General features: G+C 53.7%; 1 protein-coding gene across 8 annotated transcripts in view; it reads left to right on the top strand.

Moving 5' to 3' along the window:
• Nucleotides 1-2,178: 2,178 nt before the first annotated feature.
• Nucleotides 2,179-22,412, top strand: part of ST3GAL4 (ST3 beta-galactoside alpha-2,3-sialyltransferase 4) — a 33,030-nt gene continuing 12,796 nt past the window's right edge. The window contains exons 1-2 of one of the 8 annotated variants that reach the window (XM_076002690.1): nt 2,203-2,325; nt 6,751-6,855. In XM_076002690.1, the coding sequence (XP_075858805.1) occupies nt 6,838-6,855 (18 nt within the window). In that variant the 5' untranslated portion in view covers nt 2,203-2,325; nt 6,751-6,837. Of the gene's footprint in view, nt 2,326-3,847; nt 6,856-9,522; nt 9,609-22,412 lie in introns of those variants that run through there. The other 7 variants (XM_076002693.1, XM_076002689.1, XM_076002692.1 and 4 more) reach the window with 7 other exon arrangements.

The raw sequence follows: 22,412 nt of genomic DNA, 5'->3' as shown, positions 1-22,412 counted from the left end.
CTCTCCACACCCCTTTCTCCTGTCTCCTCCCTCTGCTCCTGAGGTTGCCTTAGCAGAGAGGTGTCCCGCTACTTCTTCCACAGGAAAAACACAGGAGAGGTAAAAGGGAGGCAGAAGAAATGGGGACAGAGGTGGCATGGCTCAGAGAGGGACTCAGACCTGTTGTTCCTCAGGAAGCCTTGGCCCCACCCCTGGCACAGCTAATCTCCAAGAGGAATAATCCCAGGAGCCCTGCTTGTCCCATCACATTGCCTCTTGCTGAGCAACTCATAATGTCTTGTAATTGGCCCAAGGAGTGCCATGGAGTCGAGGGGGTCCAGAAACCAGTGCCTGGGATCAAAAAAGCATGAGGAAATAAGAAGAAGAAGAAAAGCACAGAATTGCATCCCTCCTGCCCCACAGATGATATGGCTTCTAGGTAGTGAGCTAAGCTTCTGGCTATGCTGCTAAGAAACTCGGGGGAGAGATCATGAGTAAGCAGGTAGTGGCCTAAGGGAGGAGATCAGAATTACAGTCAGCTTCTGGGCACCCAGCAACCAAGCCTGGGATAAGCCGGGGGCGGGAACCTGAATACAGCTTATAGGTTAGAAGAGGCATTCCATTCGCATTCTACAGCACACACTTACATAGCAGGTTATACTTTGAGAGCAAATATTCACATCAGTTGCCTGATTTAATACCAACAATAGCCCTTTGAATAAGCATAGTTATTTCCTTTTTTATTTTCTGTAAGAAAACTAAAGCTATTTAGTAGCAGAGGCAGGGTTAGAACTCTGGTCTCCAGGAGCAAAAGTTAATTCTTAAGTTCATTTTCCTGGCAGAGTGAAGTTTACATCGTCATAGTCAGAACTGCAAACTGTGTTTAGATCTAGTTCATCAAATAGCCAAGTTCAGAGGCTAGGCCGATTCTTGGATCAGCTCTGCCAGGCGCACCTTGTCACTGAGGGCAGTTGCTTAGACTCTCTGGGCCAGTGTTCCTATCTGTAGTACAGGAAGGATCTTGCCTCTCTGTCATGGGTTGCCCAGGGCAGGGACTTAGTCATTGTACTCTTCATACCCAGCTGAACTCCAGGTCAGGAGAGGATATGCAATAGGTATTTGTTGAATGAATGCTTGACTGATTAAGCCAAAGATACCATCCAAACAAAATTAAGTTAGACATTGGTGAAATGCCAATGCATGGCATGATGTAGGAACACAGCCACTTGTGGAAGAACTTGGAGGCGGACTCTCCTCACTTCACTTAGGCAAAGCAGAGCTTCCTGCGTTACAGGTTCTCAACAGACAAGCCCTCTGGATTCAGCTGTATCAGGCTTTGAGTTGCCACTTCTCTGCCCTGTGCATTGCACTTACTGTCAGTTACTCACATCTTGCATTTAGTCGCATCCTGTCCTGCCTTATTCTTGATGGAAGTCCACTGTGAGCCCTCTCTCTGCAGCTGGATGGTAAGCTCACTGTGGATAGGAGCTGGGTCCCCAGCACTGGGCCATTCACATTAGGGCTCAGTAAACACTGTGCTGACCTATGAAAGGGACTGTCTTGAGGGGCTGTGGATTGTCCTGCAGGGTGACTTCTGTTCTACTTCACCCTGGGCAGTTTCCAGGTTTACTTAGGAAATGCCTGGACCGGAGGAACCAGGGTCAGAGGCAGGATGCCTGGCACCTTCAGTAAGGAATGCAAGGTGAGAAGCCAAGAAAAGTCACAAGTAAGGGGTGCAGAGGAAGCAGTTTGGAGGCCACAGGCCCAGACCAGGGCAGAGGAAGGGCAAGGGCCCGAGTCTTTGTCCAGGGCATCTGGCTGCCTTGCGTGTGTGGGGGATAGGAAGGAACAAGGCCCTCCATGTCCCGTGCCTCGATTTCCCTAGCGAGGGAACTGCACGGTTCCTGGCGCGGGACAGCAGAGAACCCTTCCTTGGGTCTCCTCGTTCCCGCAGTGTGCAGAGGCTGCGCTGGGCATACCCATCCTGGCGCCGCTCACAGGCAGCGCCTCCCTGGCTCTGCCTCACCCCATCCGGCCTCCTCTTCCGCTCCTCCGCGCCCGGCGCCCCTGCCTGCCTCCCTCGGCCTCGCAGACGTCCACGCCGACCCGAGCCGGCCGCGGCGCGCCTTCGCCCCCGCCCTCCCCCGCGCGGGCGCTCGCGGGCGCCGGCTCGGCGTGTGCGCAAGCGTGTCCGGCCCCTTCCCCGCCCCCGCGGGCCGGCCCCCGCCCTCCCCGCAGGCGGACTCGCCCGCTCCCAGGCCGGCCCTGGCGGGACCGCCGGCCGAGCAGCCGTCGCGCCTAGCGGACTGGAGCGGCGCGGACCCGCCCCGCCCGCCGCCCGCGAGGGTGAGTAGGGCGGCTCGGGCGCGGGGCGGGCGGGCGCGCGGGGTCCCGCGCAGCCGGGCCCCAGCCCCGCGCCGCGCCGTCGGGGTGGTCCTGCCCAGCACGTGGGCGCAGCGCGGGTCGGGGAGGGGCGGCCACAGCCCTGGGGAGCTGCTTCCCGGGGTCCCTTTCCCTGGACCAGATTTTCGCGGGAAGCTCGATTCTCTTCGCTCCCTTGGAGTGAGCAGGAAGGACAGTCCTCCTTCCCGGAAAGTTTCTCCCCCCGCAGCCCTTCTCCCAGGCTGAAGAGGCTTCCCCACCTCCAGCACCTTCTGAGTGATGGTTTCTCCTCCCACAACTACCCCCATCAAGTCCAGCGCACGTGGGCCGGCCTTGCTGGAGGTGACAGGCTTTGCAGGGTCCATCTGTGTCAGGAGTCGCAAGGTCGCTGAGCAGAGCCCAAAGTTGCCAGCTGGAGGCTGGCCCTGCCCAGGGCCCTAGGGCCACGTGGTGGGGGTCCTTGGGCCTAGGCCACGGTGCGTCAGAGCTGCCTGGGTGGTGGGCAGTGCGGAGGGTGGGGTTAGGGGATGGTGGGCTAAAGCTGGAGGCAGAGCCCCTGGGCTCAGCTGTCAGCTCTGGGTGACTTGGAGCATTTGCTGGCCGGGACCTCCTGGCTAACCCCCAGAACTGCCACCCTGTCGGCCAGCACTGTCCCTCCATTCCGAGTCCTGGGGGAGGCTCCGTCTGCATGTTGTGAGACCTGACCTGCCTTGGGGCTCCTTGTGTTCCCCAGGCTGCTCCCGAGGGCCTGGCTTAGGGGGCTGCTGCCAGATGGCTGGGGGTGTAGCTAGTTTTGGGTGACCAGCTGCACCCTGCCTGACATCGAGGCCACCCACAGGCTGGCACCGTGGGAGGAAGGCGCACCGTGGGAGCCAAGTTCAGGCAGACTTACTCTGCGGAACCTTGGGAACTGGCCTGGTATGGGCTGGGTTCTCACAAGAGGTGCAAACTAGTGCCACTCTCTTGTGAGCTGGGCAGGACAGTGGCACAGACTCTGCCCTCCCACCACCTCCTCTAGGCCCTGGCCCTGACCGGCACTTTAGATTTTAAATGAGTTGATATGTGTTATTGCTTTGAAAGGTGCCTGGTGGAGGAAAAACTATGTAAATGTTTGCTGCTAGTAATATTTCCCCACACTCTACTCTCCAAAGCTGCCTTATAGTTCTAGAAAGGGTGCCTGGGAGGTGCCAGCTGTTTAGGGCTTAGAAATCAACTTATGGGTTTTTGCTTGCTGGGGGCTGGTGTGGGAATGCCTTGCCCACACTGCGGTGGCCCAGGTTCCTCTGATGCGTTTCCTGTGCTCCTCCTCCTCCCACTCCCAGAGTGCTCCTGGGCCCTGTCCCCTGTCCTAGGCTGCCCCATGGGCCCTGGGGCCAGCCTCCCAGACCTAAGATGACACGGAAGTTAGGCAGTGGGTGTAGAAGTCAGAAAAGTAAATTAGGAGTCACCTGCTTGGACTTTGGCTGAGAGCATCTTTATCGTGGGAGTGGGCTGCTGCTCAGAGACAACAGGCCTGCCCGTGAGTTGAAGCCCCAGGATGAGGAAGCCCGTGATGTCTTCTGGGCTGCCTTTGCTCCCTCCCTCACCCCCTTTGCTACCCGGAGCAGCAGCTCACTCCCCACTCCTCAGAAATGGTGCTGTGGCCTATTCACCCCACTGACCCTTCTACACTCCTAGGATCCAGTTTTCTGGGTAGAACCAAGAATCTGCTCTTTCTAGAATTGTAAGAAATCCTGGAAAAGCCCTCCCTCCCTTCACCAGGAAGGAGCAGAGAGGCCAGGCCCCCTTTCTGTGCTCCATCTTGAGCTGTGGTCACTCTGCAGTTACCCTGCACTGGCTGGGGTCTCCCAGTGTGTCCTCAGAGGCTGCTGCAGAGGTTGTTCCAGTAGAGTTGTGAATTCCTCCTCTCAGGGTGGCTCAAAAGTTTGCACCATCTGTTGCAGGGAGGGTCACCTTGCCATAGACTAACACAGCGAGCTTTGTGCCTGCCCGGCTACAGACCTGGGCTGACAGGAGAGGAGCCTGCAGAGGCATCCGTGGGGGCCAGGTTCCTGGGAGGCGGGTCCTTGACGCCGGAGAGCAGGGCAGTCAGTGGTGAGGGGCACCCCGGGCTCACGGCTCCTGCTCAGCCACACGGGCGTGTTCGACCTCTCCCTGCTGCTGGCGGCTGCTGTTGCTTGTTCCTCTCGCCCTCAGGACCCTCCTTACTTCTCAAGACACGGCCTTGCCACGAAGCTTTTAGTTTCCATGAGGAAATGGCAATGGCAGGCAGACTGGGGGACCGTGGTCATCATTTCCCTCTCTCCTTTGTTGCCCCCTTCCCAGAGGCGTTCAGTGCTTCTGTGTGAGTGTTCTGGGTGCCCTGCATGGGCTTTTGGCTGTCTTTGGCCTCAGAGTCACCCAACCCCTACTACACATGGGGGGGGGTCGTCTCCATGCTACAGATGGAGGCCCCGGTGGATGCAGCCTCCAGGGGAGCAGTGGCACGCACTGCCCAGGCCCAGCCACGTGTGGGAGGCTTCTGATGGGCGACCCCGAGCCCAGGGGGCTGCACTCCAGCCAGGGGCTGCCTGAGCGGTTGCTTTTCAGAGTGAGGAGGGTGTGAGTGTCCAGAGCTGTGGCTTTTCTTTTGGTCACTTGCCTGGGACAAGGAGATCCACATCCAGGCCACAGCCCCATCTCTGCCCCTGCCCCCAGACTGCCCTGCACAGTGACAATGTGATGGTTCTAGACTCTTGAGCCCTGGGCTCTGCTCTTGGCCCTGCAGGGACAGAGGTGCTGCTGCTCGAGCTGAGGTGAGGTGTGGGCCTTGCTAGGCCCTCAGTTTCCCATCCAGCCTTGAGTGCAAGGAGGGCCTGGCTACAGAAACCCAGTCACAACTGCGATCGTACAATAGTCCCTTCTCCCCACCTGAGCTCATTCAAGGATCTTGCTTTCCTGTTTAGAGGAGGCAGCTAGGAAGAGTCCAGGGACCAGTTTGGAGGGTGCTGGGCCAGCACACTGCTGTGTTTCTGCCTTGGGTCCAAACCTCCCTCCAGGGTGTGGGTTCTAGGCACTGCAGTGATGCTCCTTGTGTCCTGAGTCTGCCCTGTGTCCTCTGCCAATTACAGCATAGGTGAACATCTGTCCTCATAACAAAAAGGTCTTAGCAAATAACAAAAATAGTTACCATTTATCAATCAAGCACTTATTAAAAGGCTGACCCAATAAACTTAAAAAAAAAAAAGATGTGCTAGACACTTTACTACACTTCGTGTGAACCTCACACCAATGGGCCTATTATTAAGCCCATGTTTAAATGAAGTAATGGAGGCTCAGAAAGATTAAACTACTTGGCCAAGGTCACACAGCTGACCTTGGTCACATAGCTGAGCTAGGACTCAGATCTAGGCTGGCTTCCAAAACCTGCACTTTTCAGCCCAGTTCTCAACTGCTTCCCGGAGCTTGCCCATCCCCTCCTATATCAAGTCCAAAGCTGTAAAGGTGTTTGCTGAAGGCCACAGTGTGTTAGCAAAGGGCCGAACACAAACCCAGGCTTCTGCTGTCCTGAAGCACACACCCTCTCCCTGCCTGTCCCCTGGGCCCAGGCAATGAATGGGCGAGGCAGGGTTCTCTGTTCTCCTCCCTCCCGTCCTCCCTCCTTCCTCCTTCTTGCCAGCCCCTCCCAGACCCCTCCTCTCCAGCTTTCCTCATAATTGCTTCCATCTGGCCCGCCTGCCATTCCTATTCCTTGGAAATGTGGCTCCTAGCTGCCGCCCACAGGGCTGCAAGGCCTCAGCGGGCAGCCCCAGATACACGTTGGGGAAGAGAGGGGACTTGCTGGGGTCTGAGCATGGGGAACCCAGCCAAGGCGGCAGCTCCTGGTGTCTGGCATCTCCAGACGCCTGCCAGGCAGGAGCACCTTTGCAGCCCAGCGGCTCTCTTTGACACCCCATCCTGGGCTCCCCAAAGACCTGATTCCCCATCCAATGTGGCAAGCTTCTCCTCTGCCCTGCAGACAGATCCCAGCAACCACAGCCCTGCCTGTCCCCTAGAGGTTGCTCAGATCAGGAGGAGGGATGCCGGGCAGGAGAGAATTAGGGACCAGCGGGGGCACACCCTGGGTTCCCACTGCTGGGGAGTCACTGGGAGGAAGCCTGTTGGTGACAGAGGCTGGTGGATCGGGGTGCTCTGGGCCTGGGAGAGTGGAGCTGGCTTGTTTCAATTTGTCCCAAGCAATGAACTTAGAAACAGAGAGATGAAGCCTCATATTTTGCCTTGATATAAAATAAAATTAGTACATCCTAATATTGAATCTAATACTCTATTGGCTCCCTTGCCTAAGACTCTGTACAGCTGGGCAGGGAGAGGGACGTGTGGGGCCCTCCGTGTGGCCGTCTGGTGTTTCAGGTGCCTCTGACTCTGGAGGGCCAGTTCCCCATCATTGGAGATATCTGAGCGTCAACTGGTGACCTTGACAGGGGCAGTACAGAGGAAATGAAAGCATTGGCTGAGGTACGTTTGCACACTTTTAAGGCATTTTCCTTCCTGATGTTTTAGGATGTTAATGTAAGCTCCAGGAACCTGTCTGTCTTGTTCACCAGGCATTATATTCTTAATGCAAGTAATAAGTGCTCAATAAATATTTGTTTGATGAATGAATAGAAAATGTAGCTCCAGGCCGGGCGCGGTGGCTCACGCCTGTAATCCTAGCACTCTGGGAGGCCGAGGCGGGCGGATTGCTCGAGGTTGGGAGTTCGAAACCATCTTGAGCCAGACCCCGTCTCTACTAAAAATAGAAAGAAATTAATTGACCAACTAAAAATATATATACAAAAAATTAGCCGGGCATGGTGGCACATGCCTATAGTCCCAGCTACTTGGGAGGCTGAGGCAGGAGGATCGCTTGAGCCCAGGAGTTTGAGGTTGCTGTGAGCTAGGCAGACGCCAGGGCACTCACTCTAGCCTGGGCAACAAAAGTGAGACTCTGTCTCAAAAAAAAAAAAAAAAAAAAAAAAAAAGAAAATGTAGCTCCAGTATTCTAACTTTGTCTTTACCATGTCTTTACTTTGCTTCCTCTTCTTCCTAGAGTGAAGGGAGAAGAGCACCCCTTTTGCCCATGAGCTGTTTGTCAGAGAAGGGCTTGGCCTCAGCTACATGTTGCCTCCTTGGGGTTCTCTGTTCTGATGCCAGGGATGTAGGCAGGAGCCCAGGTGGGGGTGGGCAGGAGTCTGTCCCCTGAGGAGGGCATGCCCCCATTCCACCAACCCCAGGGTCAGAGGGTCTGTACCTGCCACCTCTCTCCAGTAACCTTCAGGTCCCTGCGCAGATTGGTCCTAACCTTACCTGCCGTCCCTCCATCAGACCTCTCCTCCTTATTCAGGGCCCAAGGAAGGTGCACTTGGTGTGGAACCCTTATTTGGGTGGCATCTTAGGAGGAGGGGTTCACCACCTTTGCTTCGACCTGGACAACTCCCCGTTTATTCCTTCTACATATTGGGTTTCCACTTAAAATTTCCTTTGGAACTGGGACAGAGGGTTTCTTGGCTTTCAATTTTTCTTTGAAAACCCTCATTCGGCTCCAGTGAGACTGTGCTCGCTTTCCTGCTGGCATGCCATGTGCGTTCCCACTGCCTCGCTTTGCTCCCACCGTCCCCTAGGTGGCCTGGGCACTATCAGTAATGGCCCTGCTAATCGGCAGGTGTCCTTCAGCATCACCTGGAGCCCCTGTTCTGTGGATCCTCCCTGACTGCCTGGCAGCCTCACTTCCTCCTGTGTTCCCTCCTCGCCGCAGGTCCCATGCCTGTCACAGGGAAGGGACCCTCTTGGGATGAGCCCAGAGTGGACCTCAGCGGGGCACAAGCTGAACCAAAGGGCAGGGCCCAGGGGTGGTGGGGCGCCCTGTGGTAGGTTCGCAGCCCTGGGCTGTGGGTAGCCTTGGGCAGAGCACGCCTGTGTTGGCCTCCATTTCCTTGTGGTAGAAATTAGCACTTCTTAATGAGACAGGATTTCAGATAACCCGGGCCTGGAATCCAGCACTCTGTAAATGCTGGCTGTCTTGCTCTTCCAGGGTGGGGCCAGAGACTGCGGAGCATCTACTTTCTGTCACTCTGCAGCAACGTGACCTCAGGCAGGTCTCTGGCCACCTCACAGGATTGTGATGCAAAAATGGGAGAAACATTTTTCAAGCTGGGAGAGGCCTCACTAGATGGTAGGGCAGGACCTATGACTGTCTTACTCACCCTGGCGTCCGTAGCACCTGGCACCTACTGGCACACAGTAGCTGCTCCGTAGATAGTTCTTTATGCAAATGAGGGAGCAGAGACTCAGAAAAGTGATTTACTTGTTCAAGGTCACGAAGTGTGCCTCTCCACAGGCAGGGGTGAGGCAGGGACCGCCCAGTTGGGCTAAGCCTGAGGCGTGCCCTGGTTCTCTGTCCTTCCGCCCCCTGCCTTCCCATTCAGCCTGTCTGTTCTCTGGCCCCCAAGATCTGGGATTGTTGGGGCTAAAAGCCTCTGGGGCACGGTGGCCCCCTAGGACTGGGTGGGCTAATAGGTCTGAATATCCCCCAGGTTGGGAGGGCCAGGTCTGCAGGGTGGCGGAGGAGAGGTCTTGATGGAGCATGGAAGACTCTTCTGTCTCCAGCTTTCTGCCCTTCCCTCTCTCCTATCCCCTCTGTGGTCCCATTCTCTGCTCTTTTTTCCACACCTTTCTGTTTTCCTTTTCCCATTGATTCTCTCCTCCTCTTCAGCGATCTGTTCTCTTTCGTTTAGCCTCCTCTGCTTTCTCTCCTCCCCTGACTCCCTGGCCCTCCCATCCCCAGGCCTCAGCATTCGGTTGTGCTTGTAGTGGCCGCTGTCCCTGGGGTCGCTGGGTTGGGCTCCCTGAAGTACCGTGCTTGTTCACAGCAGCTATCACATCGCCGGGAGCCCCAGGGATAGGAGGCAGGCTCTCTGTCGGCACCCCCAGCACTGCAGAGTGAGCGCCACTCTCCCAGCAGTGGCGTTTGGGAAAGGGACTGTCCTGCCCAAGGTGTGCAACACTTTGATCTTCAGCCCAGCTCTCTGGGCTCTCACCCACCTCCTTGGCACCTTCCTGGACAGGATGTCAGGATCTCGGCCTTCTGGAGCTCTCTGGAGTTCCCCTGCTTCTGAATGGCACCCTCCACCCTCCTCTTTACAGACCTCAAGATCTTTCCCGAAGGTCCCTGTTAGGATGGAGGGAGTTGGCCAGAACACAGAGGAGATTTCTGTTCACACCCCTTCCAGGTGAACACACAACAGCTGCTTGTGCTCGGGCTGATGCGTGTTGCTCTGTGTACATGCATGCCTAGAAGTGTGCAGATGAATGTGCAAGAGAAAGTACATGGGCACGCATCCTCGTGTGGACAAGAGCGTGGGGTGCAGCTGTGCAGGCGCACCCTTGCAGGCCTCGCACTCTGCTGCCCAGCCCTGGCCCAGAGCTTGCCTCCGTGGTGTTTGTGACCCTGGCTTTGCAATGTTGCTTTGTCCTGTCTTAGGGGCCAGCTGGTCCCCTGCTGTGGTCCCATACAGTGGTGACTGATCCCTGGCCACCCATTCAACTGCCTGGGGACCCTGGGGCCAGTATTTTTCCCCTATCTCCCAAATGGAAGCTTGTAGGGGCTCCCTGCCCGGAGTCTCACCCCTGCCAAGGCAGAGGGAATAGGGAACAGCTGCGTTGGCCGATTCCGGCTCCATATGGATTTGGTTTGACAACAAAGCTCCCTCTGTGTGTTCTCAGGCCTGTTACATAACTGGGAAGGAAAGGAGCAGGAGGTGGAGACAGGGACCAGGAGACACCAGGATGGGATGGCTGGAAAGGAGACAGGGCCAGGAAGAGGGGAGGAGGACAGAGACCATTGAGAGGAAAAGAAATGTCGGTCTGGACCTCACGCTTGTACTTCCTCCTCGTGGACTGGGAAGGGGAGAGATCCCAGGTCCCCTGACCTGAGCCTGTTGGTGCTCTGTCTTCGTCTTCTTTGCTCTTCCCATGAGGCCGGGACTGGCAGAGGAGGGGCTGTGGGGCCTGTTTGGAGTAAGGCCAGGTAAGGTTTGGGGCTGGGCCTGAGAGGCCAGTCCTTGGCCCCACCTGTAACTGCATAAGTTCCATAAGAGAAATCCTTCCCCTTCCTTGCCTTGGGCTTCTCTCCCCTCCCTGGTTCCAGAGCCCCTCCTTGGTAGTGCTCAGGAGGGTGACCAAGTACAGCCTACACTGTGCCTGGCCAGGCTGGTCCCAGGGCCCCTTCCCAGCTCCTTGGGCCGGCTCCTATCCAGGGCACCCAGCCACGGGCCTTGGCCACCCCACTTGGAGGCCCTGTGGCCCTGCTCTCTGCACTCCCCCTCAGTGAGCAGACATGTTCTTCTCCCATCACTGTCCCTGCCACCATCCAAATGGAGTGAGAGCAAACGTTCTCTGTGGAGCAGCTAGACTGACAGCCCAGCAAGGCCAGGCGAGCTGGCTGGGCTGGGGTGTGTTCCTGGGCAGGGTTAGGGGCTACGAAGTCCTGGCGCCTTGACCCTTCAGGTCCTGCTGGGCTGGAGGGACAGGCAGTCAGATGAGGCCAGGAGGAGTGTTAGGGCCTCTGTGCTAGCCCACCTTCAGATGGGGCAAGGGTCCCCATGGGGACTTGCTTTCCTGGGTTTTCTCAGCATCTGTCCCATCTCTGTGCCTCAGTTTCTCTGAGTTGTTTCTGGCACCAGGCTTCCTTGGGAAGAGAGTCTGGATTGTGCTGGCCTTAGGGTGGTGCTCATCCCTGGGCTGCATTGGCTCCAGGGCCCATGCCCTCTCAACTTGAGAATAAGAACAGTTCCTAAAAGGGTAGGGAGGAGGGGTGACTGGCCATGGCCTCAGATAACTCAGGACTTGGAGGCCTAATGAATGACAGAAAACTCAGGGCTCTGGCACATGGGGTGACCCCTGGCACAGCCCTCAATGATGTAGGGTTTCTGCATGGGGATATTTTGTAGGACCCTGCGTTGGCTGCTCTGTGAAGAAGTGAGTGTGGGCGCAGCCCAGACCTGCTGAACCAGCCCCAGTCTCTGGAATCTTCTGTCCCCAGGCCCTGACCGGCCTGAGTCTTGCCCGCCCATCCCCTCACCCAGGGGTGGGTGCTGGATGATCCTGAAATTGCTGAGGCCTCAGGGCCTGAGCCCAGAAGGTCTAAGCAGACTGGTGGAGCAGCTGGGGGAGGGCCTCGGAGGTTCCGGATTTGGGTGCTGGGTAGGTCAAGAGGCTAGTCCTTGTGACGCAGACTAGGACAGGTGCAAAGAGGCTGGGACAGGCAGGAAGATGGTAAGTGTGTGCTGCGGGGCTGCGGGGCAGGGACTGCCCTCTACGGGCAGCCTCAGCTGTATGCTTGGCCAGGGCCACTGGTGGCGCCAGGACATTTCCCAGCCTCGCGGTGACCCCCAGTGGGGCTGTCGGTGTGGCTGGGGCTCCTGCTGAGGGCCTCTGTCATGAATCTCCCTCCCCTTCCCTCTCCCAGGGCCCCTGCTTCTCCCTACGGCCCCGCCCCAGTACTCCGGAGCATGACAGCCCTGTGTAGCCCGGTGGTCCTGGGAGCTGGGCTTGGCTGGTGGGGGGCAAAGGTTTCCCTTCCCCAACTTCGGAGCTGAAGAGGCCCTGAGGGCTGGCATGGCCACTCCCTGCTCCTCTGAGGCCCAGGCTGCCTGGCTGATAGCTCCAGGGACCTGTGAGCTGACAAACAAACGCTGCAGGAGTGGAGCTGAAGTTGCAGGCCAGTGGGCCGGTGGGGACACACGCAGCTGCTCAGCCTGCTCCCGGGCCACAGAGGGATGGGGGAGCACAGTGGCCTGGCCGAGGGAGCCCCTCAGGCCCCAGGAGCTGTATGTAGGGCTGGGGCTGGGGAGGGCTGGGGTGGACAGGAGGGAGGAGGGCTGAGGAGCTGAGGGAGGGAGTGCGAATGTGCCTGTGTGTGGAGGCCGCCGGTTCCGAGGTGGCCAGTGTGTGTGCACAGAGCAGCCTGCGCAGGTCAGAGCTGGGAGGGTCCGCATGGGCATGTGGGTGACTGGGACAGAGGAGAGCTGGCTTGGGAGGGGCTGCCTGCACCTCCTGGCTCTGGGACGTGCATGGGGCTGTGGTGCTGAGACAGATTCACCTCAGTGTTCCCTCATGGGGCTGGGGGAGCCCCAGGCCAGAGGTGGACCTGGGTTACCTCTGATCACCTGAGCCCCAGGCAGCCCCTACCAGTGTTCCTCCTGCCCCCCAGGGGCCATCACTCAGAGACCCAGGCGCTGGTCTTCTGCGGCAGCTGCTGGGTCACTGGCCATCCCTCTGGGTCCCTCAGGCCTTTCCTTTGCGGGAAGCCACTGACCGGGGACACTCCCCCACACGAGCCTCCCTTGCCGCGGGCTCTGTTCCAGGTACAGGCTGCTGCAGGGGGTGGAGGTCTTGATTCTCCTTCTCTCCCCCACTCTCACATGTGCTCCTCCCCCTCTGGTGAGCCCATTTCGCTTCCACACTCAGCCCCCCAGCCCTGCTGGGCTCCTAATAGGAACTCGGCCAGGACCCTCCCCTGCCAACATCCACAATCCTTGTTCCTGAGCCACCAGCATGGGCCACACTGTCCATCTCAGCGCTGAGCAGGGTTCTGGTGAGCAGAGGAGGGACTGGCTGTAAGTGCTGCAGAGAGAGGGTCCCTCCTGGGACTAGGCAGGGGAGAGGCTTCTGTGTCCGAATCTCTGCTGCTGCCACACACTCCATATAGACCCAAGAGCCAGCATTCCTGGGCTCTGCTGTGGGGCAGAGCTGGATTTCATGCACCTCTGTGGATATCCCGGGACTGAACGTTTCCCTACACTGTCCCTGCTTGGGTATTTGGGAGCACCTGCCATGGATAGGCACGTGAACTCTGCAGAGGGAGCACTATTCTGGAAATAGGAGACCACTCCAGTGAGGGGTTACTACCTGTGGGCAGAGCTCGGAGGTGCAGAGGGAGGCTGCCCATGGGAGGGGCACATCTCTGGCTCAGGCTGAGAGGATCTGTGCCCTTTGGGGTGACTGGTCAGTTGGAACTCTAGGAGTTGCTGCCTGGGGAAGTTGGGGAGGGGAGAGTACCTTCCCCAAAGTGGCCGCCTCTCTCTGTCCCCTCTGTGTGCCTCCCTACCCCTGCAGTGAACCTTGGAATCCTGGCAGGTAGGTGGATCTGCCTCAGAGCAGGGCAGTGTGTGGGGGGCAGTGCCCCGTGTAGCATAGGGCCTGGATGCAGTGGGCAGGAGGAGAGGTGATGGGGTTGCAGTTGTGTTGGGAGCAGTGGTGAGGACCCCTCTGCTTGCTAGGCTGGGGCAGACCTGGAGAATGGCTGCCAGGTGCCTGGGGAGGGCAGAGCCAGGTGTCACTGTGAGCTTCCAGATGCTGTGTGCTTGCCCTGTGCCCAGCCCAGGTTGTGGACCGGTGGGCCTGTGCCCAGCCCAGGTTGTGGACCGGTGGGCCTGTGCCCAGGCCAGGTTGTGGACTGGTGGGCCTGTGCCCAGCCCTGTTGCCCAACTGAGGTTGTGGACTTAATTACCAGGGTGTGGTAAGTAAGCACCTTCTCAATTACCTTTGAGAAGGTGCTACTGCTACCCATTTAACAGATGAGAGATTACATACTTGGTCAGGGCCACCTAGTCAGTGCCTGGGCAGTCCAGACTGCCTTGGAACAGCTCATCCCAAAGCTCATGGATGGCACAGAGTGTAGGGGTTAAAAGCAGTTCAGATTTAGCAGTTCGAGTTTAAATCCTGCCTCTACCACTTCAGAGCTGTCTAAGCTTGGGACCCTTAATTTCTTCTCTTTATGCCTCAGTTTCCTTATCTGTAAATAAGAATAAAAGAGTGGTACTATTTTTCGTGAAGTGGTTGCAGGTTTAATGGGATTATGCACAGCGGCTGCAGAACCCCCAGGGATATTCTAAAAAGGAATCCAGTGGTATCCATCTGTGTTAAGACCCCGCAATGTCTTTTCATGCCACCTGGAATGAAATGCAACCTCCTTGGGCTGCCCTGCAATGTCCCACACACCTGGTCCCCCAGCCTCCCTGGTACCAACCTTTGGCCTGTCTTCACTGTCTGCTGTCACATCAGACTTTCTGTCCCTTACATTTGACAAGTGCAGGGTCTGTGCCCTTCTCTCAGTCTGGAACCTTCTGCACCCCCCTCCCCCCAACCCACTTTCCCATGGCTGCCTTTCATGTGGGTCTCCAGCCAAGAGCCCTCTCCTCAGAGGGTCCTAAGTGCCCAGTCGCAAGGGAGCTGCCTGATCACTCTGCTCTCTTGCCCTGTGTTAGGGACCTCATACCATGTCTCATCATCACATGGTCTCTGTCATTTCTTGTCTGTCTCGTGTCTGTCCCACTGAGGTGTAAACCCCCCAAACGCAGCCTTGTCATCTTGTTCTCTGCTGTGCTGTACAGCCTGAGACAGTGCCTTGCATGCAGCAGGCCAGTGGTCCCTGCGGCTCCTGTCTCTGCTGTCCTGCACAACTAGAGGCCTTGGGATGGGGTATTATTCCAGACTAGCACTTCTGAGGAGCAAGTAGGGAAGGAGGGGCATGTCTTTCAGGGCTCTACTGGGACCACACATGGTTAGTACTCTGAGTAAGCTCACTTTAGAGTGCCGGCCTGCTGCCCTAGAGTTAGGGAGTGGGTACAGCTGGACCAAAGATGGCAGGAGCCAGTTCTGCAGAAGTCACACCTGCAAGGTATCCTTGTGAGCTCAGGGGAAATGACATATAGAAAGATGAACACTGATAGCTGGCTCTGCCAGCTTCTCCACGGGTGTTTTGGGCAAAACTCTGATCTGTGCATACCCAGATCTTTTCACTTTGCACTGAACTGTTTTTAACTTGAAGTGGGGAGGAGGAGTAAACTATTCTGTTGTTTTGTTTTGTTTTGTTTTTGAGATAGAGTCTAGCTCTGTCACCCCACATGACATAGAGTACAGTGCTGTGATCATAGCTCACTGCAATGCCAAACTCCTGGGCTCAAGCGATCCTCCTGCCTCAACCTCCCAGGTAGCTGGGACTGCAGGAGTGTGCCACCATGCCTGGCTATTTTTTTTCTATTTTTGATAGAGACAGGGTCTCACTCTTGTTCCGGCTGGTCTCTAACTCCTGACCTCAAACGATCCTTCCGCCTTGACTTCCCAGAGTGCTAGAGTATTCCAGTCATGAGCCACTGCACTTGGCCCAGTAGTAAACTATTCTAAATGAGTAATTGCTGCTAGTCTATATAGAACTTTTGTGTAAATTAGGAATAGTCACCCCTCCAGTTGGACAAGCTTCCATCAAGACTACAAGTGGGCATAGGGAGGACTGGACTTTAGCCCTGCTGGCCTTGCTGGCTAGGCTGTGATTGAACAGTGTGCATTTTGTACTCAGTGGCTCAGCCTCTGCTGTTTTCTGTCCTCGGAGTAGGACACAAGGAGGGCAAGAAGGGCAGGTCTGTGAGAAGGGTGGGGGAAGCATGTTCTGGGGTCTCAGAGCAGCCATTTCCATTTCTTTAATAATAATCCTTCGAGCTATGTCCTCCTGCAGGTCTATCCCCCTTCAAGACAGTGCTGTTTTGTGATCCCTGTTTACCCAACAGAAAACCTGAGACCTTGAGAGGCGGCTTGTCCACACTCCCACTGATGATGTTTTAGCCAGAGTTTGAGTTCAGGTGTACGAGATTCCAATGTTTATATTCCTTATTTCTTCTTCTTCCTCTCATTTCTCTCAATCAAATTTTTAGTTGTTGTGTATGATGCTCAGCAGTTTAAGAAAGTTAGACAGTACAAAAGGGAATGTGAGAAAAAGAAAATCTTTCCCTGAGTAGTCCTCAGGGCTACCCTTTTGAAAGGCAGTCACTTTCATTTTTTCTACATCTTCCTGAGTAACCTGTTCATATACAGACTTATGTATGTATGGGTGTAACCCTTTTTTACAGCATATTTAGAGTTATAGAGGTCACTGTTCTCCACCTGCCTTTTAAATTTTATTAGTATGTTTTGGAAGTCACTTGCTAGCATGCATAGGTTTACATTCTTTTTCTTTTTTTTTTTTTTAGACAGAGTCTTGCTCTGTTGCCAGACTAGAGTGCCGTGGCGTCAGCCTAGCTCACAGCAACCTCAAACTCCTGGGCTCAAGCGACATCCTCTTTTTCACAGTTGCACAGTGTTTCATTTTCTGGGCCCCGTGCCTTTAAACAGGTAGTTTACACAAAGATTTCAAGTGGCTTCCATCTTGTGCAGTTAGAAAAAATGCTGTGGTAAAGATCTTCATAGATAAGTCTCTGCTCAAACATAGAAGGCTTGGCCGGGCGCTGTGGCTCACGCCTGTAATCCTAGCTCTTGGGAGGCCGAGGCGGGCGGATTGCTCAAGGTCAGGAGTTCAAAACCAGCCTGAGCAAGAGCGAGACCCCGTCTCTACTATAAATAGAAAGAAATTAATTGGCCAACTGATATATATATAAAAAATTAGCTGGGCATGGTGGCGCATGCCTGTAGTCCCAGCTACCCGGGAGGCTGAGGCAGAAGGATCACTCGAGCCCAGGAGTTTGAGGTTGCTGTGAGCTAGGCTGACGCCACGGCACTCACTCTAGCCTGGGCAACAAAGCGAGACTCTGTCTCAAAAAAAAAAAAAAAACATAGAAGGCTTTTCTGCAGAATAAACTTCTGGCCATAGACCAAATCCCCTCCTTGAAGATGGCCTTGGTTTTCTTTTCCCACATGGGTCTGAGAGGCCCCTTTCCTCTCCCACCCCACCAGCACCTGGCAACTCAGGCCTCTTGTCATTTGCTCCTGTGATTGGTGAGAAATAGCATCTCAACTCTGGAATTTTTAAATGTAGATGAGTAGCTTTTCCTATGTGCCATTTTTATTCCTTATCTACAGTAAAGTGTATATTCATGGCCTTAGCCTATTTTTAAAATTTCATCTTTTTTTTCCTTTTGAATTTTCATGAGCATGTTATAGACTTAGGGAATTAATGGATATGTTCCATATATGTTACAAACATATTTAGGTTTTCCCTTGTCATTTCATTATTTTCTCCCTCTCTGTCCTGTGTGTGCATGAGTGTGTAAAATTTATGTAGATAACATATCCATCTTTCTTGTATGGACTCTGAATTTATAGTTTGTCAAAATCTCTTCCTTCTTTTCAATATAAAAATATTTCAGGTGTATAAAATTTTCTGTAACAGACCTACATGTGATAATCAGCCAGATTTAACAAATGTGAACATTTCCCATATTATCAATACATCAGATATTTTTCCTTTAAGAAATAAAATATTAAAAGTATAGAACTAAAGACTTGCCCCTATGACATACTTTGTTCTTCTTCATCTCCCCAGAATATAATTCTGATTCAAAGTTGGGTGCACACCTATTATTTTATTTTTTCATCATACACTAAAGTACATACCATTTACACACATATACACACACACAAGCATGGTGTTGTTTTTGGTCTCATGCTTTATGTATCTTACTGTAAGTCTTTTAAAAGTTAACATTTTGTTTTTAAGTTTATTCTAGTTGATTCATATATATAATTTTCTTCAGTTTAAATGGCCACATAGTATTCAGTTGTACAGTGTGGCCTATCCCTTTACTGTTAAGTTATTGTTAATTGTTAACTGTTTCTGTTTTTTGCTATTGTAACAATGCTTAATAAATGTCCTTGAATGGGGTATACACATACAAGGTAGAGTTACTCTGGACTATACCTCCAAATGGAATTACTGGACTGTAATGTATGCACATCTTCATCCTCACTGGTTAGCGTGAAGCACTCTTCTAAGCCTTCATACATTTGTACCCCCACCAGCAATGTGAAAAATGATATTTGGTTTTAATCTGCATTCCCTGGTTACTAGTAAACTTGAGTATCTTTTCATGTCTGTTAGGTGTTCAGATTTAGCTATGAATTGCTTTTTTGCATCCCTTGCTTTTTAATATTCCCTTTATTTTTTTGTTATGGTAAAATGCACAAACATAGGTTATATTGACTATCTTAACCATTTTTATGTGCACACTTCAGTGGCACCAAGTACATTCATAATGTGCTACCATCACCCACCGTCCAACTCCAGAACTCTTTTTATCTTGCAAAACTGAAACCTGGTATCCATTAGTCAATAACTCCCTATTTCCCTGTCCCCCTAGCTCTTAGCAACCACCATTCTACTTTCTGTCTCTGGGATTTTGACTACTTTGAGTACCTCCTATAAGTGGAATCATATGGTATTTGTCTTTTTATGACTGATTAATTTCACTTAGCATAGTATCTTGAAGGTATATCCATGTTGTCAGAATTTCCTTTTTTTTTTTTTAAAGCTGAATAATATTCCATTGTCTGTATAGACCACATTTTGTTTATTCATTCATATGTCCATGGACGCTTGGGTTGCTTTCACCTTTTAGCTATTGTTAATAATGCCACTATGAACATGGGTGTACCAATAATCTCTTTGAGATCCTGACTTCAGTTGTTTTGGATATGTATATACTCAGAAGTAGTATCACTGGGCCACATTATGTCCTTTTGCTTTTCACTTTGATTCATTGGTTTTCTTCTTTTTATGTGTGGGTGTACTGATGTATTCAAGTATTTGTCATTTGTCATTGACAAATGAAAAATATGTGCATTGTGTCTGATTTGTTCCAAGCCTGAAGCCTTTTGCTTTGGTTTTTAGAGATAGGGTCTTATTCTGTCACCCAGGCTGAGTGCAGTGGCATGATCATTGCTCACTGCAGCCTCAAACTCCAGGTGCATGCCACTGCACCAGGACTGAAGTCTTGAGCACTATGTGGCACTGTGCCTGCTGAGTGGTGGAGGAGCTTTTGAAAGGTCAGTTCTGGAGAGGGAGAGCTGTTTAGGAGAGGGAGCTGCTTATGAGAGAGATGGATCAGGGGCTGCACGTTGGGTAGTGGAAAGTTCAACTTGGCCAACCAGTTTAGCCTTTAATTTCATATCCTTGGGACGAGTACATTGCTTCTTTTGGGCAGGAATGGTCAGCAGGGAGATGTGCACCAGAGCTGACCAGGACCCCGGGGCAGGTCCAGGCAGGCACCAGCAGGACCCCGGGGCAGGTCCAGGCAGGCACTGGATTTCCCCTTCATTTGGCCTGGGCCTCGGCCTGTCCTCTTGTCTCCCATCCTGTCACACTGGCTTCAGCTTTCTCACCCTGAGAATGGAATTCAAAGCGTCTGACCCTTCCAGGCAGACACGGAGTATGATTTTCAAGTGGCTCCCTGGGGTGTCTTGTGACTAGCGGCTGATGAATGGGTGATACAGTGTTTTTATACAGGAGTCTGGAGTGCTGGGCTGTCTGGGTAGCTGGAGGTAGCCTGTGCAGTCCGGGGGTGAGAAACAGAGAGCTTTCTTGTGCTACAGTGGGGAAGCCTGTCTGGCCACTTTTCCTCTGAGTTTGGATGGCTTAAGAGATGCCCCATCCTCCCACCAGTGTCCTTGGGGCTGTTAGTTGGTTCATTCTTCTGCTCTCTGCTGACTTCAGTGATCCTGGGAGCCTCCCCACACCCAGGCATGCTGTGATCACAGTGTTCAGGGATGGGGTAAGGGCAGTGTCCAGCCAGGGGCTGAGCCAGAGAGGCCAGAGGGGATCTGACCTATTGTTACTGCCTCTTCCACTCTTGTTCCACCTGCACTTGGTGATGTCATCTGGATGAATAGGTGCATTATTAATGTTAACTCAGCAAATTTGTTCTGAGGGCTTACTGTGTTTCAGGCACTGTCCGGGATGCAGGTGATATAGCAGTGAGCAAAGCAACAAGCTCTTTGCAAACAGGGGAGGGACCTACAGTGTTGGGTGTTGCTGGGAAGTGGAGTAGTGAGTACAGAGATGGAGGAATAGATATCCCAGCCTGTGTCTGGGGGAAAAGCATTCCAGCTGCGAGAACAGAAAGTGCAAAGGCTCAGAGGGGGACTGTGCCTGGCCAGCCTCATGAAGACCTAGTGTCCTGTGCAGGTAGCACAGAAGCAGCAGGGAAGAGTTAGGGATGGAGGGAGGAGGTGCTGGCCAGTAGACCACATGGGTCTCTAAGGCTCAGGGCAAGCCCGCGGGCTCTCCCTTTAAGTGTTATGAGGAGCCTACAGCAGGATTTGACTGAGGAGAGGTGATCCAGGTGACTAGTCCATCTTGGGGCATTGCCGTGAGTTGACCATCTGTGCCAGGATGCTGAGGAAGGTGGATTGTGACAAGCGCCATGGCCTGCATCCTCACCTTGCCTCACCTAGTGGTCGTGTTAATTACCGTCCAGCTCGAGTCCCCTCTGGAATGCTGGCTAGACGTGGACGCTGTGCTAGAGGAATGGCTGTGGGCTGCTGACGCCACTGCGGCTCACGCTCCTGGGCAGGTGGTGGCACACGCGGAAGCAGGCACAGCAGCCCCGTGCTGAGGCCAGAACAGTAGCCAGAGGGGTTCAGGGCCCAGGAGACCTGGCCGGCCAGCGGGGGGATTCAGGCTGTGCCACAGCATTCATGGCAGCCTGGCGTCCAGCTGTGAGCACACGACACAGACTAGAGAGCTTCCAGAGGGCGCTGGGCTGCGGGGTGGGGCCTGCCTGAGAAGGGGCAGAGCTTTATAGCTGTCTGAAGCCCGGGAAGGACCTGGGCACACGAGAGCCCCAGTTGCTCCGCAGGGCAGGAGGTGGACACGCAGACACCTGAGGTCTAGGGGCCAGGGCCCCATGGTGGGTTTCACTGGGGGCAGGAGGTGGGGGGCAGTGAGGGTTCCAGTGAAGCGACCAGACCTCCAGTCCTAGCTGGACTCCTCATTAGCGATACAGCCTGGCCTGATCAGCTGCCCTTTCTGAGCCTTAGTTCCCTGTGTCCCCGTGAGTGTTTAACTCATTGGGTGCAGATAATACTTTCGCAGCCCTTAAGTATCTGTGACCTTTTTTGTCACAACTGAGGAATGTAGGGAGGCTGCTACTGGCATCTTCTAAGTAGAAGCCAAAGATGCTTCTAAATGTCCTGTGGTGCACAAGACAGCCCCACAGCAGTGAGCCATTGTCCCCCAAAATCAGTGGTGCAGAGGTTGAGAGATCTTGGTTTTGCACGTTGTAAGCACCCAGTACATTTCACTTCTTAGTAAGAAATGTAACGCGTCTTTATTCTCGTGTTACTACTTGTTTGTCAGATATTTACAAAACATCTGCGGCATTATAGACACTATAATAGGATCTGGAGATACAAAGAGGTTCCTGACCACAGAGTCGTAGTGTCTGGGGAAGACATGAAAGGAGATATGATATCAAATCACATTATGTGATAAAACATCTTCTATAGTCCAGTTACTCTGAAAGGTTCTTGGTATGAAAAAGTCTCCAGTTTCAGAAGTTACAGGATAATGGGCATGACATGAAAATCAGGAATTATATACTATAAAATTTCATTACTTGTATGTGCTGAAATCAAATTACACTCAATGTTTTGTGGGAACACAATCATCAGGTGTTTAGAGATGTTATGAAAGACTCCACAGAGGAGGAGCCCTCGGGCTGGCTGCTGCAGGAGTGGTTGTCCAGGCGGGCGGGTGGGAGGAGGGACGGGTTGCCTCAGCCCATCTTGTGCTGCTCTAATGGAATACCACAGACTAGATAATTTGCACTGAACAAAAGTCTGTTTGGCTCGCAGTGCTACAGGCTGGGAAGGCCAAGATCGAGGGGTCACGTCTGGTGAGGGCAAGAGGGGAGAACGAGGGTGAATTGTCCTTCTATAAGGAGCTCACTCCCACAGTGCCGGACACTGGAGATCCCGTTTAGACCATAGCAGGTGTTTCAGTACAGGAGAGCCTGGGCAGAGCACGGCGTGGAAGCTGCCGGATGGCAGGAAAGGCAGCTCCTGGGGTGTGCCTGAGCGGAGAGGAGGGCTGTGTCTGCAAGGCCGTGGCGGGTGTGCAGGGCCCTGGCCGTCTGCTCAGGGGCTTTGGCTCTTTATATAGGGCACGGGGAGCAGCAGAAGCAAAAGGTGGTTTAATCCATATGGTCTCTTAGGTACAGTGTTGGCAGCTTCAAGGAAGGGGCTTGAGGGAGGAAAGTCGTGGTAAA

The sequence above is a fragment of the Microcebus murinus genome, chromosome 4 (genome assembly GCF_040939455.1).
Source record: "Microcebus murinus isolate Inina chromosome 4, M.murinus_Inina_mat1.0, whole genome shotgun sequence".
Taxonomy (NCBI): domain Eukaryota; kingdom Metazoa; phylum Chordata; class Mammalia; order Primates; family Cheirogaleidae; genus Microcebus; species Microcebus murinus.
Note: the sequence above shows the minus strand (reverse complement) of the source record. Positions and strands in the feature narration are given on the sequence as shown.